The sequence below is a fragment of the Miscanthus floridulus genome, chromosome 13 (genome assembly GCF_019320115.1).
Source record: "Miscanthus floridulus cultivar M001 chromosome 13, ASM1932011v1, whole genome shotgun sequence".
Lineage (NCBI taxonomy): Eukaryota > Viridiplantae > Streptophyta > Magnoliopsida > Poales > Poaceae > Miscanthus > Miscanthus floridulus.
The window spans coordinates 89,853,467-89,872,629 of NC_089592.1; the positions used below are offsets into that span (position 1 = coordinate 89,853,467).

At 43.5% G+C, this 19,163-nt stretch overlaps 2 protein-coding genes across 3 annotated transcripts; one reads left to right on the forward strand and one right to left on the reverse strand.

Moving 5' to 3' along the window:
- The first annotated feature begins 6,809 nt into the window (after positions 1 to 6,809).
- Positions 6,810 to 7,771, forward strand: LOC136501231 (probable E3 ubiquitin-protein ligase XERICO). Its single transcript, XM_066496731.1, has one exon. It carries the CDS (start codon positions 6,967 to 6,969, stop codon positions 7,441 to 7,443), a length of 477 nt encoding a protein of 158 aa, XP_066352828.1. The 5' UTR covers positions 6,810 to 6,966; the 3' UTR covers positions 7,444 to 7,771.
- Positions 7,772 to 8,011: 240 nt separating this feature from the next.
- LOC136500979 (C2 and GRAM domain-containing protein At1g03370-like) lies at positions 8,012 to 16,266 on the reverse strand. 2 transcript variants are annotated; one of them, XM_066496467.1, is made up of 10 exons: positions 16,083 to 16,266; positions 15,114 to 15,759; positions 13,502 to 14,875; positions 12,360 to 12,542; positions 11,876 to 12,159; positions 11,677 to 11,793; positions 10,961 to 11,217; positions 10,616 to 10,793; positions 10,205 to 10,477; positions 8,012 to 9,492 (listed from the first exon to the last, which is right to left on the reverse strand). In XM_066496467.1, exons 2-10 carry the CDS (start codon positions 15,460 to 15,462, stop codon positions 9,298 to 9,300), a joined length of 3,210 nt encoding a protein of 1,069 aa, XP_066352564.1. In that variant the 5' UTR covers positions 15,463 to 15,759; positions 16,083 to 16,266; the 3' UTR covers positions 8,012 to 9,297. The 2 variants fall into 2 exon arrangements, with proteins under 2 accessions (XP_066352564.1, XP_066352563.1); XM_066496466.1 differs by having other exon boundaries at positions 15,114 to 16,266.
- Positions 16,267 to 19,163: the final 2,897 nt, after the last annotated feature.

Sequence of the window (19,163 nt, forward strand, 5' to 3'; positions counted from 1 at the left end):
TCAGTAGCCGGAACCTGATCAGCGTCCGATCAGGATTCTCCCTTTCTGGGACCTTACTGGACTCGACCGGACGCTGGCCCTCAGCGTCCGGTGACATGACCTCGCAGCGTCCGATCACTTCCAGACGCTTTCACCTTGTTCAAATGAACTGATCGGACCCTGAGCCAGCGTTCGGTCACACCGGAGCTAGCGTTCGGTCAGTATTTGACCCTCCATTCACTTTCAACTCTCGAACATATGTGAATGAAGTTTGCTCCATTAGATCAAAGGGCTGTTGTGGAGCTACCTAGTGCTAATTTTAATAAGTGTGCACCACACCTAACTCACTAGACTCACCTAGGTTAAGCTACCCGTTCATACCCCCTTAATAGTATGGCCAAAGAAAAAAACAAAGTCCTAAACTACTCTAAGTGTCTCTTCAACTCCAATCGACACTTAGAACTAGTCCATCCTTAACCTTGTCGTCCATCCTTTGGAAACCAAAACGATTTCCATCGTAGGGGCATGACAACCATGATTGCCCAATCGATCTCCATTACCGTGACCTAACTCAATTATTTCTGCAAAACACACGTTAGTCACAGTAATCACATATTGTCATTAATCACCGAAACCCAACTAGGGGCCTAGATGCTTTCAAACTACAAAATAATTACTTGCAAATTCATTAGTCCAATTTGGTTGTGTTGGTCATCAAACACCAAAATTCAAAGTAAATGGGCCTAGGGTCTATTTTCCTTACAATCTCCCTCTTTTTGGTAATTGATGACAATACGACCAAAGCAAGCAAATAATATTTTTTTTAGAATTTAAAAACTATTTACTTGCTAGGATGCAATGCAAAGGGCAAGGTTATATGATGCTAAAAGATACCACATGTAAACATCTTTGAAAACTTTTCTTGCCCTTGCAAATGCCCCATGTGGCATTATGGATTTAAGCCTCCCCTTAACTCCATAATCAACTATCCTCCCTTTCTCAGACCATTACCACTTGTAAATTATTATGATCGGGCTTGCTTTTGGTCCTACAAATTCTCCCCCTTTGGAATCAAACACCAAAAAGGAAGACATTAGTAACACAAGGGAGGGTCAAACTTTGTGATCCTTTGTATGTGGAGTGGAATAGGTCACAAAATTTGACTCTCACATTACATAGACTAAGCTCCCCCTAAATATATGTATACATATGATGGAGAATATAGTTTATGCATAATTGGCAATTTAATGCTCAAAGGAGTTTAATCTATATAATGCATGGAGAAAGCATATAAAAACCAAAGTGAAATCAACATGATGATATCGGTTTAGAAATGCCACATGTGGAAACCAATTTGATTTATACCACTTGCAATAGGTGGTGGATATTTGAAGTATGATGCTTAACTTTGGGGACTCCATTTTTCTTGCAATGAGACTACTACACACATGATAAGCTTGAAAAGGTGTTAGTCTCAAAGCATCCAACTTATAGAGTAACCTCCCCCTAAATTTGTGCACACAAGTATGGAATACTTGTAGGAGATATGCACATTGATTTTACAATAAAAATACCACTTGAAAGATGACATCACATGAATGTGAGAATCATTTTCGAAAGTGATATTTGGGAGAAATTATCTATAATTTAGACTTTGGCACATATTAGATGAACAATTATAAAATAAGCTATGTGCCGTGCTCCTAAACAATTTAAACCATGTAGGTTTGCTCCAAGGGTTAAGAGTAAAACCGAGCAAGCCTACCATAAGATATACCTAGTGTATGTAAGTCAAAAGATTAAACATGAAATGCAAACCTAGACATGAAAAGGAATTAGATGCTAATTGAAATTGCAAGAAATTAAATCTAGTTACATAACATAGAAAGGGAAATTTGGTTCCATAGTATTCACTAACCCACTTGGCAATTACCTTGTCTATAATGATGCACCTCATAAAATGCACCCATACTTTGCCAAGTCTCCAAATTCCTAAAGTCCATCGGACTTCTCACTTTCCTTTTGGGATCTAAACCTTCTTGGTGCTCTTCATATTGGAAATAATCTCCTTTGGCACCCAAATGCATTTGGCCCTATTGTTGGCTTGCTTGTTCACCTTGATGACCACCACCTTGTCATTTTTCTTCTTCTTCAAGAGATAAGGTGTGGAGGCCTTTTTGTCCACCTTGTTGGTGTAGGTGTTGGAGAGCTTGCTTGTTTCTTTTTTGTTTTCCCCTTTCTTCTTAGCTCCTCCCTCATTCTTCACCTTGCACTCATAGGACTTATGTCCTTTCTTGTGGCATACATAGTAAACCATGGTTTGCCCTTCATTAAGCTTCATCACTCCCTTGACGGTGTTATCTTGATGAAGTTGGGCTTGCTCTATTTCGCCTTTTACTTGAGTCAAGTCCTTGGTAAGGCGAGCCACTTCTTGCTTGAGTTGCTCATTCTCCATTGCGACCTCTTGTGTGCATGTATCTACAATAACTTTCTCAACACAAACTTGGTTGCATAAGGGTGAGTCTAAACATAAATTATTGCAAGAAGTAGAGGCATCCTTTTTAGGTATATCAAAAATTGAAATTTTCTTTTTAGATGCCCCGGTGGGGGTAGTATCGACGGCTTCAAACTTAGCAACTTTATTAGTTAGCTCATCACAATGTTTGCATATGATTTCTATTTTAGCAAGCAAAATTTTATAGGCATCTTGTGAGCTAGCTAACTTTTCTTTTAATTTTTTATTTTTCTTTACAAGTTGCTCATCATTGATTGTGCATGCATTTGTTGTTGCAATAGCCTCAAGTTGCTCAATTTTAGTAGATAGTTCAATATTGAGATTAGCAAATGTCTCATATTGTTCGAGTAAGGTTTTATATGCTTCTTGTGAACTATCTAGCTTTTCTTACAACATTTTTAACTTCTTTTGTTGACTAGTACAACTTTTAGCATATTTAAGATTTTCTTGCACAAGTTGCTCAAAAGAAGGTAGCTCATCATCACTATCACTATTATTGTCACTATCACTAGGGATATAGTTTTTGTTACCTCATGCCATAAGGCACACTCGTAAAGTGCTTGATGATGAGTGCTTGTACCCTCGCCTCTTGTGATGGTCTTCTTCTTCACTTGAAGAATCATCCCATGACCTTATTGATGTGAGGGCTTTGTCCTTGCACGCCTTTTTCTTTGTCTTGGGTGTGGGCTTGTTTGGACAAACTTCCACAAAGTGCCCCAACTCACCACATCCATAGCATCCTTTCTTCCTTTGCTCATTTCTTTGATTGGTGAAAATAAAATCTTGAATTTGGATGGGCACACCCTTGACATTGAACCTTTGGATCATCCTCTCCACCTTGTTGATAAGTTTGATTGATTCTTCATCAAGGTCGGAGGTGGAGGAGGAAGATTGATCATCATCACTTGATTCTTCTTCATCATTATCATCCTCATCTTCTTCTTCTTCACTTGAGGAGCTTGAGCTTGAGCTTGTCTCAACTTGCTTGCTCTTTATCTTCTTTTTCTCACTACATGCGAGAGCTTTGCCTTTGCTTGATGATGAGGCTTCTTCTTGACCCATCTTCTGTGACATTTCAAATGCCACTATCTTGCCAATGCTATGGCCGGGGTCATTGTGCTCAAGTCCTTCATGTTGTGAAGGATGGTGATGATGCTTGCATATTTCTTTTGTGGTAGCACGAAGATGATTTTCCTCATGATGTCCACATCATCTAGCTTTGTTAATCCTATTGAATGGAGCTCATTGATAATTAAATTCAAACAAGCATACATATCACGAACAAGCTCATCATCATTCATTTTAAAAGAATCATAATTTTGTTTAGCTAGATAATGTTTTTGCTCACGGACATTAGTTGTGCCATCATGGAGCTCTTGGAGTTTTAACCAAATTTTATGTGTCGTATTTAAAGTGAACACTTGGTTAAACACATCCATGCTAAAAGATTCAAACAAGTAATTTTTAGCTCTAGCATTGAAATAAATTTATTTTTCTTCACTCTTTGTGGGTTTATCGGGATCCTTAATGGGTTTCATCCCGTCACGAGTGACTCTCCAAACACCTAAATCTACCGCCTCAAGATGACAAGCCATTCTAGCTTTATAGTAGGGGAAGTTAGTGCCGTCAAAGTGCGGAGGCCTAGAGGTATCCATCTCAACCACTCTAAATAGTGTTGGCTCAATGGCGGTGAAGCCAAAGGTCTAAATTAAGCCAACCTGGCTTCAATACCACTTGTAAGGGACCGTGATGCCTAAGAGGAGGGATGAATTAGGCAACTTAAAACTCTAACTCTAAACTATGGCCTTTTTTCTACCTAGTCAAAACCTATGCAAGAAAGTAATCTAAATGTGCAACTACGGTTTTGCTAGTGTGTTGCTATCTCTACCGTAAAAAGAAGTTATGCAACCTAAGTTCCAAACCTATCAATTAACCTATCACTAAGCTAGGAAAGTAAAGCACAAATTAAAATTACAATGTAAATGCGGAAGCTAAAAGAGTAAGGTACATATATACAAACTCTCGTCGATGACTCCGGTATTTTTACCGAGGTATCGAGAAGCGCGTAAGCTTCTCTCTAGTCCTCGTTAGAGCCCCTCACAAGAAATCTCTCGCAAGGGCCAAGCTCCTAGTCGAGTAACTCCGTGGATAGCGCTGGGCCTTCCCCACGCGCAAGTGGGTCTCTGGGGTGTCTTCTGGCAAGCCTCTCTCGGACCGCTCCCTGCCGTCTTCACTATCAAGCTTTCGGTCGAACCACCGCAGGTCTTGTTCCCTTTAGTACACGGTGGTGGCCATACCACAAACGTGGTTGGTGTGATCTCGCAAGACTACAAGCTCCTCCAATGTATAACAATGGTGAGCGCAAGCCGAGTGGTAAAAGGTGTGCAAACCTCACTAAACACTAGGCCTAAACCTAGAGCAAGCGCTTAAGCGGTGGTCTAACTAACCTAAGCATTTTGCAAAGCACCTACGCTAATCACCGAATGTATCACTAAGCACTATGCAAGTGGAGATCACTAAAGTGGTGTATCAACACCCTTGGTATGTTTCCTCAGCTTTCCACATGTCAAATGACCGGTTGGGGGGTCTATTTATAAGTCCCATGGAGAAAATAGCCATTGAGGATGAAACCCAGCTTTCTGCTACTGACTGGACGCTGCTATCGTCCTGATCGGACGTGTCCGGTCGTCCCGACCGTTGAGCGCGAGCGTAGAGATCGGACGCACTGCCGAGTCCGGTCATCATCGATCGGACGCGTCTGGTCGCATTTACGCCGCTCTGGAACCTCTCTAGACATGATCAGACGCTGCACTTTGTGCGTCCGGTCATCTAGTGCCGTTGCGTCTGGTCCTCACTGAGTTGTTGCCGCGACGATGAACAATGAAGTCCGTGCGTCCGGTGACTGCCTCGCTCAGTGTCCGGTCGCTGCTGTTGATGCCTGCTGTTGCCGAGCAACTGATCGGACGCGTCCGTTCCTCATAGGGCATCCGGTCACCTCTGCCTAGCTCGTTTCTTCATGATCTTGCTTCCGGCTTGGTTCCCATCTTCGTGCTTGGACTTTGCTTGATATCTTGGGTCTTCTCTTGTGCTTCTAGGGTCTTTCTTATGGTGTTGACCGTGGGATCATCATGCCGTCTTCATTCAAGTCACGTCTTGCACCCTATTGAACTATAAAATAATTACTTGTAAATTTATTAGTCCAATTTGGTTGTGTTGGTCATCAAACACCAAAATCCAAAGTAAATGGGCTAGGGTCCATTTTCCTTACACGGTCTTCGGCGCTCGCAGTGCTTGGCACTGCGACGACTTGTGCTCGTGCGCTGCAGGCATGGCCTGCTTGCCGGTAGCAACGACATTGCTTGCCAATTGCCGAGCGCACAGGATGGGAGAGGATGGAGATGGCTGCCGATGCCCAGACGGCTTCTCCCGTTCACAGGCTTTCTGCCCCTTCCCGAGCGGCAGTGGTGACAGCCTTGGTGCCGGTGGCGCTCAGCTCCGGCCTCCAGCATGGCGTTGGCTTCGACACGCATGGGTGCTCCGTGCTGACCACACTTGGCTCCGTGCGGGGAGCTCCGGGCACCAGGGTGGCGGTGGGCAGGCCTTGGTGCCCATGGCGTCGAGCTCCGACGTCTGGCTGCTGCGGGCGGAGTCGTAGGCTGGTGCAGCGCAGCTCTGGCGGCGGCATTCGGTGAACCGGGGCGAGCGCGACTCCGGTGGCGTAGGGCGTCGGCGCTAGATTGCTCGGCAGCATCGTCGAAGTCAAGGACAGGCGGGGGGCTTGAGCTTCGAGCTCCCTGGGATGAGGCTCTACCACTGCAGGAGACCTGCCCAGGTTGATGCGACGTACGGGTTGTTCTCCACGTCCTCCCATGATGTTTTTAGTCAACCAGAGTCCTCGGATGAATGCCAACAGGCGGCGTTGACAGCAAAAGTAATAGAGTGCTATATTGCGGAACGGATACTCACTTTCAATGATATTTTATGATAAGACGAACTTTCAATAGTATTTTCCGAATCTCGCATTCTTTCGATGCTACCAAACCAATTTCCCTGAGAACAATGTTCGTACAGCATGGTTATCGTCAAGTTTCTTACTACAGTTAGATGCAGTATGGCAAGAGTTGTACGAAGAAAATACATTGAAATCAGAAGGGAGTGCAAAACAACAAACCCAATCACACCACAAGTGGCTTGGGCGACGGCGTGCTTGCTGCCACGGTAACAAGTGTGGCGTACTAGCAGCGTCTGTTACTTACCGCCACAAACCGTCAGGAAAATCCGGTAGGCGTCTATAAATAGGTACCCCCACCCCACCCCACCAACGCCGAGCTCCTTCCGCTGAATCCCAACCCCACCTCCCCTCTCGCTCGCTCCCCCCAAATTGCAACCAGGGTTCCGAGGTCCCTCCCGGGGCCGCCAATCCTCTCCCCACCCCACCCAATCCAACGGATCGGGATCGGCGGCGCGCGACGATGGGCATCTCGAGCATGCCGGCGCCCAAGGACAGCCTGCTGGGGTTCGTGCTGTACAACGCGGCGGCGTCCGTCGCGATCCTGTCGGGGCTGGTGCGCGCCGCGCTGCTCTTCCTGGGCGTGTCGGCGCCGTCGTCGTCCCCGTGGGAAGTGGAGGAGGAGCGGCAGCAGTCGGTGACGGTCATGGCCGTGGGGCCCACCCTCGCGGACCGGTTCCGGAGCAGGTTCCGGCCGTCGCGCTTCGGGCGGCGCCGCGGGGGCTCGGGAGGGGCGGACTGCCGCGTGTGCCTGGTGCGGTTCGAGCCGGAGTCGGTGGTGAACCGGCTCCCTTGTGGACACCTCTTCCACCGCGCTTGCCTCGAGATCTGGCTCGACTACGACCACGCCACCTGCCCGCTCTGCCGCCACCGCCTCCTCCCCGCCGCAGACGACGAGCTCCGCCAGACCGTCCCGGAGCCCCGCCTCGTCCGGTTCTAGAGACAGACGGATGGATCTCCAGTCCAGCCCACCGGGGCGGCGGTGGCCCTGCCGCCTGCCTAGGAATTGAGAGGCTCCATTACCTGATTAGCTCTCGATTAGGACTAGTACCTTTCCTTTTCTTCTTCTTCTTCTTTTATCCCCCATGTGTTTTTCTTTTTCTCGTCTTGGTTGCTCGTGTTTGGTGCTGTACTGTAAATACTGGCGGAGTGCTCTGATGATGTAGGAGCACTCTGCACCTCGCAGCAGTGTCTGTATTGTACAGGCTTTTTCTTTCCTTCGGGAGAAGAGATGAGAAGAAGAGATTAAAAAAAATGGTTGCAACAAAGCTGATGTCCCTTTTGCTTTTTTCGAAGCTCTTTAAATGCCTCTTTGTTGTCTTTATTTATACAAGTATATTCTACTCTTATGAAATAACTATCACTCTGTTCGTTTATAAGTCAGCTGATGCAATTGTTTTACGAGAAAAACGCTATATGCTGATAAGCATAGCTGATACGATCGTACGAACATGTGTATAGTAAAAATAAAATCCAGCAGTTGTTTACGCATTTAAGAAAAGAAATCTGAAATTAGTTGTTAGTTACCCCTTGATCTGAGCAAGGCCAAAAAGCGCTACGATAGTACCTTTTTTTGGCAAAAAAATATAATGAAACAGAGGAATGTTCTAGCGGCGAGGCGAGGCGAGGCGACGGTTGATATTTTGGGCGAGGAGGGAGACGCGGCAGGCAGCTTTTTTATTACGCATCTGATCTGCGTGACAGAGACGAAGGGCTTGGCGTTGGCGTGCAGCAGACAAGCCGCCGCCGCTGAAAGCCACCGCCTGCCTAGTTTATGGCGGGTCACATGCCGTGCGTGCGTGCTCCTCTGTTCTTTCTGATGATCTGCAATCTGATCGAGAGATGGCCGCCGCAGCTAGCCTCACCGGTTGGTTTCTTGGATCGGAGGCCAGCGAAGCAGATCAATGGCAGCATTGGCAGGCACCGCACCAGCGACGTCTCCGGGCATGGGCGTGACGCCGTGACCCCCGCACCAGTCCAGCTTCGCTCGGGTTGGACAACAAGAGGACCTGGGCTGGTGCCGCTGGTCTGGTCCCTTTCATGCTCAGCAGCAGGGATTCTGGCCGTTTCGGTTAGGTGTCAGTGTCGTGTCTCCCTCCGCCGGCCAGATAACAGTGCAGTGCCCCCTCTTCTTTCTGATCGGCGTTCAACTGAACCACCGCCGCCATGAATGAACAGATTCAGGCCTGCTCCCTGCCTCTGCCTGTAATTTATAAGGCTGTGAACTTAACAGCTTTGTTTCATCACTTATTCTCGGACGTGGACTTTGTAGTTTGTACAATTCCAACATGTGTTGTGACCAAAGAATCATTCAATTCAATTCAAAGCCCATCTGAGGCAATCCATACTACTATCACAGAGAACAACTTGCAACAAGCAGAACATACAACTACATCGTTGTCTATTGAGCTATCCTATACCTTGTTCTGTAATAATATCCCAAGTAACATTTCATGGCTATTGGCTCTGGAACGAACCAATGTGTGGTACACCAGTTAGTATCCAAACGCTGCAGTGCAGACATCAGCTATGCTTGATCGATCAGGTACAACAAAACCAAAATGATGGAGGATGGGCACACTGAGCTCGCAAAAATTAGACCACAGCGGCCTACTTTATTCTTCTTCCAACACATGAATCACTGAATCAGAATCGGTTGTTGTTTTCATCGTCTGTCAATCTTCAGCCAAGCTTTCCATGTACAGTCAGGGAATGTTAATGTTCAGTCACTGATCCGGTAGTGTTGTTATGCACAGGGACGTGGGTAAGACGTCAAAAGGCCATGCTGCTCCACCTATCTGGCGTGCGAGAGCTCCCTCGACGCCAGGTTGAACATCTCCTTCAGGCGAGCAGATGAACTGGAAAAGACGTTCTTCTCGATTCGCTTCTGGTGCCTCGTGCTCTTTGACCACTCGATTCCCAGGGATACTTGGACACTGCTCGCTCTTTGCTTAAGAGCGAGGTCCTCGATCTGGTACTTTATGTGGAGCTGCAAAACACAGGAGAGGAGAGCAGGTCAGAATTCAGATGTGCTGTGTTTCTTTTCTTCTGCTGGTATGGAGAAAATCAGTGCAGCAAGTTTGATCTTTCATATGATGATTAGAAAGGAAAGGACATGCTGCTGTTTTTTTATCTCCACATAGCTACCCCTTGACCATTTTACAGCACAGGATCACGGAATATTAAGGCAATGACTAATTGACCAAATAACAAGCATTCTTTTTCGATAAAGGAAGCTTTTATTATGTTTCAAGATCATTACATCGAGTAATTTAGAAGCTGAAAATACTCCATCTAACAGGCTTCGACTTCTCGTTAAAACAATGGAGACTCTGACAAGCTGGTTTAAATGATGTTGCCCTTCTGTTACAATAACATGTCTAGTCTAAACAGCATAAGGTAAAAATAAAAGTTGGCGCATGTTTCCCACATGGAGAAAAAAAAAGAGATGTTCTTGACTTGATCTCCTCTAGGTGGTTTTAAATTTAGATTGTACTACTACTCCCTAATCCCTATTCAAGCTTTTGTTCTGTTTTGCAATGGCATGGTCAACTACACTTCCCAGGTGATATGTGGAAAACAGACAATCTGTCATAATCCAACACACAAGAAAGGAGGAACTTTCCAAGCACAACAAGTGGAGCATGCAAATTCTACCAGAATGCAAGAGAGAAAGAAGATTCAGGTATATGTATACAAACCGTAAAGAAGTCGCCAAGAAGGACTCCTTGGAGCTCCATCACCTCTTCAATAATCCATCCTTTCTTATTGGGCATAGGAGATTTCTGCTGGGTTCCTGTGACTTCTCCACCAACGGGAGACAGCTTCCTGCTGAACTTGTAATGAATTTGTCGTTGATATTCATTGGGCTTATCTGATTCCCACTGTGTAGCCGAGTATTTCTGGCATCCAACTTTCTCCATCACCTTCATTTCCAAAGATCCTCCTGCAAACACCTCCATAAGCGAGGCCATCTGGCAAGAGATACATGAATGTCAGTTTCAGCCTCTTACGATGGACCACAATATAGATAGTTAATGAACATGCAGAAGTGCAGGACTGCAGGTGTATATTTAGATTTGCCATGGTCTGTACAAGTCAACTGAACTTACATTGGTTGAAATGGTTGAGGAGAAAACTTCAGTCATCTGAAGGCTCTTGGCATCCTCAATACCAACAAAAACCCCACTGTCCTCACTCTGAAGGGTGTTAATTTGGGACTGTTCTTCAGCAAGCTGTACTTTAAGCTCCGTGCTCAAAGATCTTGCCTTCCATAATGCCATTATTGTCCTGTAGAGCACAAATGATATTTATTCTGGCAAGAACCACATAAATCATGCAAAAGATATTTCAAGAATCAAGGCACTGTTAGTTGTGACACAAGTTATTTCCAGAGTTTGATTCATAAGAGCCATATGACACATATTCCATGTGTTTAAGAAAGCTGGGGCACTTACCTATTGGCCACACTAAACGATGCAAAAGACTGCAAGCAGAACTTAAGCTTTCCATTGTCCATGCTCTTTGCACCATGCTTTGCATCCATGCCTCTACCTTTGTGAAGAGTTATTATAATGGATGGACTCCATGATGATATTGATTGAGGTATTCCCTGTATGTCTTCAATATCCTCCCACAGAAAGTAAAATTTTGTTTTCCTCCCAAACATGCTTGAATAAAACCCAATTGTTCTTGGAGATAAGAAAAGATGACCCTGAAATTAAAAGTAGAAGACTCTGTCAGTTGACTGGACAGATAGTGAGCTATTCAGAACCATTGAGGACACATGAACACAGTAAGTCGATCCAATAAATCAAACAAAAGCAATCGCATACGTACTAATCACATAGCATCCAAGGAACAATGTGAGCATGTCTTTCCAAAAATAAAAGCAACGCACAAGACACTGCTGGCTTACATCTTCAGTTGGTTTCTTTTTTGAAATCACAACTGATGTGACAGCAAGAAAATGTTCCTGAAATTTTCTCTACTTTTCAATATAAATTTATAAATCAGCTGTTATATCTTTCATAGTTCAGAAAATGTGCTCACACAAACACTTATGAAGTATTATCCCTCAGCATTCTTCCATAGTGAAAAGGACCACAAAACATACATTTGTATTTATCATGAATTCTAATAATTTATGTAAGAAAAAATTTCAAATGATTACCTGTGTAGGCAATTTCCTCTTCAAGTAGCAGGTAAAACTGCTGATGAGAAATTCTTCTGCTGCCAGAGAGAAGAGTTCTTGGAATGCAGTATTGGTCCGAGGAGACCTCAACGTCATCTGTCAAAAGTTGTGAAAATCAGATCTGGAAAGTCATGCAGTAACAGTATACTTCCTAGAAGAAAGGAATGGAAGCTCTCACCTTCTTACCGACCTCTTTCTCCATTTTGCTCAGATACTCAGTGACCATGCCAGTCCCCTTTGAGTTGTTCAAGAAAATCCTCAGATGCAACTTGGACTGCCAAGACTGAGCAAGGTTACCTTTAAGAGGAATCCATACATCAGCTAACTCTGACAAGTTTGATTTTACAAAGTTAATTTCCGCATGTCCAAGGGATGTAACTTCATCGAATGGTCCATCAAAATCATATACATGTACACTCATCACTGACGGTGGATCATCCATTGCGTCAAATTCAAATATTTCTGCAAGATTTGATGAACTAGGTTTAGTTGCCTGTTGCATGACATAACAAAACATGTAATGTTTTTTTTTCCGAAAACCTAAACACGTAATGTTTCTATGCTACTAAAATTTGGTGCAGTTCAAAATTACAATTTCCCAGTGATGGTAGGAGATGACAGGGTTTAAGAAGAAGCCAGAAGCAGTTCCAGAAAATGTGTACCGTTCCACTGAGGCTCTAGTGTTTGGAACTTGATTGAACTTGTTCTTGTTTTGCCATTGCAAGTAAATACCACATAAGGATCAGAGAAACCAGTAGCATCGACTGGAGCCAATTTGACTCCCTCGATTAAAGCAACCGTTAACAACCATCCATCGCCTTTTGCTTTCACACCATGATCACCACCTACATGAGGAAAAATTTGAACAAAGTAAACATATATCACATTCATGCATATAAAATCCAAAAGCATGAGCCAAGAAATGAAGTCATGCTATTGAAGTCTTTTCTCCAAGAAGATCAAGCTATTGCGCTAGTTTTGTGATTTATTGAGAAAAAAACTATAACAACTGAAGTTTTGTGATTTCTTATGTAACCAGACATATAAGGTTCATTTTAAGAAGCTGATCTCAAGTAGAGTATCCTTGTTTTGGTTACATCAATTTCAAGCTAAACTCAACTGTACCTGAAGATCTTCCTCTAACTAAAACTCGTTCATATTATTGTAATCAGGAGAATTTTGTCCTTTCTTTCCCTGGAACATGAAGGTACAGGCAGGCTCATGCTTTGTTATCTTACGCAGACGTGCAGACCATGGTGCTGCAGTCCTCGAGGAGGTGGGCACAAACAGCGGCGTGATCCACGAGTTTTAACCCAGGTTCGCAGGCTGCGCACTGCAAGCCTTAGCCACTGCGCTATAAGCGCTTTCTCTTTCATTACTAAAGAAGAGAAATTTGTTAGGTTAGAGCCCCTAACTCCCTACAAGACTTTTAACAAAAACAGATGTGCCCTGGTCATGAAAGAGATGATCCAGAAAACTACCACACCTACCCACCAACACAACTCGCTGCGCCCCCCCCCCCCCCCCCCCCCCCCCCCCCCCTGCCACACACACAGTGAGTAGGCTCCAGCCTCAGGAGGTTCCTAGCTCCCGCAGCACACCACAAAATAACCTTGGTTACCATGTTCGGATCAGGCGAAACATCATTGGAAACACAATCATTCCAAAACCTTAAGTATGTTGCATTTAAAAAGACCATTTTATTGCTGAAAAAGGAAGACCATTTTCAAATCCTTATTCTGATTTTCATGCTAGAGATGCAATGAGATGGCACTGAAGATAAGGAATCAAAAAAAGAAATTACCTTTTTGTCCTCTTGCTTGAACAAAGCATGTAATATTCTTAAGTATGCGCTGTACTTGAAGAAACAACAGCCCACCCATGATAATTTCACTGAACGAATCTGGCAGATCTAATCCTGGGAACTCAAGGCCTTGAACAGCACTTGGATTCACTCGTAGAACATGCAGAATAATGTAAAGAGACACAAAAAGGGAGGATAAGACACCAAAGTTGCAGAAGTACAGAAATGCTATCTTCCAATCAGATTCCTCGCCACCTTGCAAAGAGGCCAAGACCTGTTCCTTGTCAGACCCAGAACCTTCTACGTCAATAGGCTTGATCTTTTGTGATAGTAAATCCGAAAACTGTGCAAAGTTTTGCTCCAAGCCCTGTCTAGCTCCATTTTCTATCATACTTTTCATCATAGTACTCTGAAGAAAATTCATGCGCCAAGATACTACCAAATGTGATGTCTGTTGCTGTGAATCAAGTTCAGGACCTGGCATGATACGGAAAAGAATTTCCGTCCGAAAATAAGTACCACAGGGAACATCAGGAGTGCTTACACTCAATAAAACTGCATACTCTTTTCCATCAGCCTTCAAATAAGATTGCTCCTCTGTTGCTCGAACGGCTTTAACCAATTTTGATGGTGCAGTTGTGTATGTTACCACTCTCTTCAAGGACTCCCCATCGTTATCAAGCCTCCAGGGTTCAGTTTTGAAATCAGTACAGCCTTGAAGCTCAACCATTGTTTGTTTAAAATCTGAATCTGGTGAGAAGAGAAGGTTATTCAGATCACTAGGTGAGGCAAGATACGACTGATTAACAAGAATTCCTTGTAGATTTACAGGCATCTCGACTCCTTCATGTCGTGATTCAAGAGATTTCAGTAGTTCACTGAATGGAGTCTCTGGGCACACATTATCAGTTTGACTCACTGAAAGCTCACATCCACTTGCTTCCTCTTGAACTTCTTCTAAAGCCTCAGAGCTTCCAGAGGAGGTTGGCACCGTATCGCCATTTTTTTTAGCAAATATTTGGCAGACACGATCAACAAATGATAGCTTATCAGACTTATCTGTTTTACCACTAGACGTTTCAATTCCATTCAAAGCTGCACTAGAATTCCCATTTGGCTTGTCCTCTGCAGCAGCTTGATTTCTATCAGTAACTTTACTACTTCTATCCTCTGCAGGGATTTCAGATCTAACGGAACATTCATCGTCTTCTTTACAAGTTTCAGTTTCTCGATAAGCAAATGCAATAGATGGGGCCGTGCTTTGGCTTGACAATGAATAGTCTCTCTGTATATCAGTTACTTCGGCTCCAAGGTCCTCAGACCATGATCGTGAGGCTCCAGATGATTCTAACGATATTGAGACACAGATTTCCCCTGCAAGGTGAAAACAAAATTGAAAAAAACGAAGTGATGATCACTTTTCCTGAATAACAACATCAGCTATAATTTATGTGCTAGATCTTATTGTACTTCACAGCAAGTTGTACTAGGTAGCCAGCAAAATGATGAAGACTCAGAAAGTCAAACAGTGAATTCGTATGAACAAAGAAAGATGCATGGCAACATAATAAACAAAAATGAGCAACAAAACTAGATGAATGTCTATCATTACCACAATCGACCGTCTTGTTGGTTTTGCCCTTGGGAAGAAGCTGGTACCACCGGGTACCGAGCGACAAGTCATCGGCAGCCAGCACATCCTCCAATGGCACCCTTATCTGGCCCAGGAAGTCATCCATCTGGAGGATGTCCTCGTCATAGACATCAAGCTTCAGCACATCTTTGACATCGCCGACAAGGAAGCTGAACTCCTGATCCCAAGTCGGGTTCAGGTTCATCTTGATCACCTTGGTCTTGAATCGCTGCTTCCCAAGCTGCAGCTTCACATACGGATCACTGAAACCGTTGGAATCCATGGCCCGCAGGTTGCGGGCCTCGATCACACGAATAGTCAACCTCATCTCTATTGCTCAACTGAACCCAAACCAGTTAGGAAACTCCCCTTGGCAGAAATCCCCAAGTTGAGAAGAAGAGGAATCACCAAAAGAAGCGTAGAAACCGATCAAAGATCACTCTTTTCCCGATCCTGAGCGAAACTTCGCATCAGAATTCACAAGGATAGTGGCTACCCGGCCTACCCCCAAAGAAACCGGCAAGACAGTGGCCGCTCTCCAATCCGCCGCCCAGTCCCAGCAAGCACCAAAGCAGCAGCAAGAACTCTCAGCAAGTCAGGTCAAATATCGCTCCTTCCCTTGACACTGCCAAATCCAACTTGAAGTAAAGAATCCCCAGTGATGAGGAGACACAAGCAGATCAGATTTACACGCAGCAAAGACGACGGAAGCAAGAATGGGTAAGCAGAGGCACACGCGAATGGCAGGAACAGGAAAGCAAATGATGGACGGAAGAGAGAGCAAGCCGCGACCGGACTTGGAACCGGTACGAGTATTTTACGGCTGAAACGCGCGTTCTTGGTTGGATCAAGTCAAAACCTCCCACATGGACTTGGGATTTCGTCAACGACACACACGAACGGAGCGAGGAAGGGGAAGGCGCCGTGCTAGTGAATAGTGATGCGTACTTGAGTAGATTAGCGGGGGGCCTTCACTTTCCCTGATTCGATTCGGCGCCTCGTGTTGTCTCCTCTCCCCTTCTCCCCCTCTCGGATGTCGGATCTTGTCTCGTTTCGGCCCTTCCCCGCGGTTGGGGTCGCCGTCGCCTGCCTTTTGAAACCGCGGGACTTTTGGAGGAATTCGTCAGGTTTTCTGCGACGAACTGACGGCTATCGGAAGGCCTCGTTTAGTTGGTGCGAAATTTTTGACGAAGCGGTACTTTTTTTTTTTTTTTTACGAAATGGTACGGTAGCATTTTCGTTGTTATTTGATAATTATTGTCTAATCATAGTTTAATTAGGCTTAAAAGATTTGTCTCGTGAATTTCGTCTAAACTGTGTAATTAATTTTATTTTTTATTTATATTTAATGCTTCATGCATGCGTCTAAAGATTCGATGTGACGAGAAATCTTGAAAATTTTGGCAAAATTTTTGGAACTAATCGGTACCTTGGCATGTTTCGATGATTTTGGGTACTGCTATAGTAGCGTTAACAGGTGACTTTTTTTTTTTTTGGTTCGATGTAAATTCAGGTAACATTCAGATGATTCCTTTTTTTAACACATTCAGATGATTCCTTAGTTTGGGTGTCGTGAGAAAAAAAATATTATTCCTTCGCTGAAAAGGTACGACTCATAAGATAGGCGAACAGGGCTGTGACTTTTGTCCCTTGTACTGCTGGTGCTAAGAGCAAAAGCTGGCAAAAAAAAAATTCAGTTACTTTTGCTGCTATGGTAAAATTAAATGAAAATTCGACAATAAGATAACAAAGTTGTCAAAAAAATTTACTTTAATGTTTAGATACATAGCAAATTCTATATATAAAAAATGTCAAGACAACTTATGATTTAGAACGAATAGAGTATATAAAATCCAGATGCCAAGACGAGTAAACTAGTAAATTCTACTAGCACAAACATTTGTGTTGTCAAGAAAAAATGATGCCCTTTTCCAATTTTCATGCATTTGTCAAATGACATTTCGGTTTCCTCGTTGGTACTCCTTTGACAATTGACATGTATATATATAGCTGGATTATTTACTCAAGTCACGTCTCACTTCCAGTTCTGTGTTAGTTTATATGTGTTGCGAACTTAATGATGTACTCCGTATCAACTACTTGAAGGAAGCTTCCTCTGCCGGTCAAGGAGGCGTGATTAGGGTGCAGCGCCGATGATTGGTGGATCTATGTGTTTGACCCACATCCATCCATCGCGATTCATGGCCAAAGCGCACAATGATTAAAAAAAAGAACCTTGCACAATGATTGTGCACGCATATATCTGCTCCCATGTTCCAAATTACAAGTTATTTTATCTTATTTTAAGAGCTAAAGCATCTCAAGTTTGAGCAATAGAGAGAACTACAAAAATTATGCCATCAAATAGGTATATTATGGAAATATAATTAATGAATAATTCAATGATACTTAGTTGGCATCATAAATGCTATTATTTTGGTCAAACTTGAAATACTTTAACACTCCAAAAAGTTATTGAAATGACTTATAATTTGGGACGGAGGGAGTAATGAGCAAGGTTTGATTTATTTCTATTAGTTTAATGCCCCGTTACGGATGTGAAGTCCCAACAAGCAATGCAAGGAGCGACCCACCTTGGGGTTTTTCCGCTGCCAACCAAAGCCTCGGCCCCTCCGCGTCCTCCCATGTTGCTCCACATCTTGTCCTCTACCATGACATGTGCAAAGAATATTCATAAAGACTAAGGATCTATATGTTCAAGTATAAGTTTGATGTTCGGTAACACTTTGACGTACAATGTATTAGGAATTTATTTTCATTTAGTCATATTATTAGGGGGGTTTCCAAGGCATGCATCTCAAGTGAGTTCGAGAGCATTTGGTATGCTCAAGAAGCTTACTCTCATCAAGTCCGAGGCAAAAGTGGCCTAATTGGATATGTTTCAAGTCAAGAAACTAAAAAAATTTAAATTGGATGAGGTTAGAGTTGAAACATGCTCACAAAATGCACTAGAATATGCATTGGATGATAGGGGTAACACCTGACGGATCACTGGCAGTAGGTACTATGCAGCAGGGTAGGGTGACTTGGCCCCGTTTTTGAGTGGTCACAGTGTATGATCGAGTAAAGCCTGGTCCTTGACTTTGGCCAAGTGGCCAACCCACTTACGTGCACCGTACGTACGATCAGGGTGATACTTTGTGGCTCCCGATAGATTGTCCAATAAATAATGACCAACTTGACTCTGTGACAAGTTGGCTAGAGTATTGGTGTGCGTTGTATGATCTAGAGGAGACTTCGTGACTCCTCAGAGGATCATCTTGCGGACTAAACTTCACTTCATGATAAGTTGGTCAAGACTTTGTACTATGTTGTATCATATGGCGGCGAATATTCTGATATATTTGCTTCTAACCATTGGAAAAGTATTATAGCACTGTGTCACCATATGATCTGGTGAAGGCAGACAGGTCAACAGATCATCCGGTGGTACATGTGTCTATCAGCTTTTTCCAACAGCTGACAGCCTCTTCTCCTAATATATGGGTCTGTTTGGAAGAAAGGATTTGAAAATACATGAATGATAGGAAATAGAGGAAAGAGATAGGAATAGTGTAATACCCCGGTGTTATGCCTGTATTTAGGCACTGCAAATCACGTATATCATGCATCATCAAGCATCCAAATCATACATGCCTAATCATGTGAATAACAATTGAAACATTGCTTTGAAACATCTGAAACATGCGTGAAACCTGAATGCTGCATACACCTGTTTAAGAATTGTTTTGCCCTGAATTTTTCTTGCTAGGTTAGTAAAACATGTTTGGCTACTATTGTAAATCATCTAGCAATGTTTAGTTCAATTTTTGGAGCAATGTTTGTATTCAAATTAATTCAAAATTTGGCTTCAAAAATAAATTCCCAAAATTAGGGTTTTGAGCTAAACGTGGACTTTGATCTTACAATTCAAAATCTAGAAAGAATTTGGCTGTGGTCATAAAAACAAAGTTGTAGAGAATTAAATTCTAAGCAACTTTCATTTTTGGTATATTTTCAAAAGAGGTC

Coding starts and splice junctions, on each gene's coding strand:
- LOC136501231 (XM_066496731.1), top strand. CDS start 6,967: ATGGGCATCTCGAGCATGCCGGCGCCCAAGGACAGCCTGCTGGGGTTC.
- LOC136500979 (XM_066496467.1), bottom strand. CDS start 15,462: ATGAGGTTGACTATTCGTGTGATCGAGGCCCGCAACCTGCGGGCCATG. Junction 12,160..12,359: donor ACTAGAGCCTCAGTGGAACG/GTACACATTTTC, acceptor CAAATCTTGCAG/AAATATTTGAATTTGACGCA. Junction 11,794..11,875: donor AGAAAGAGGTCGGTAAGAAG/GTGAGAGCTTCC, acceptor AACTTTTGACAG/ATGACGTTGAGGTCTCCTCG.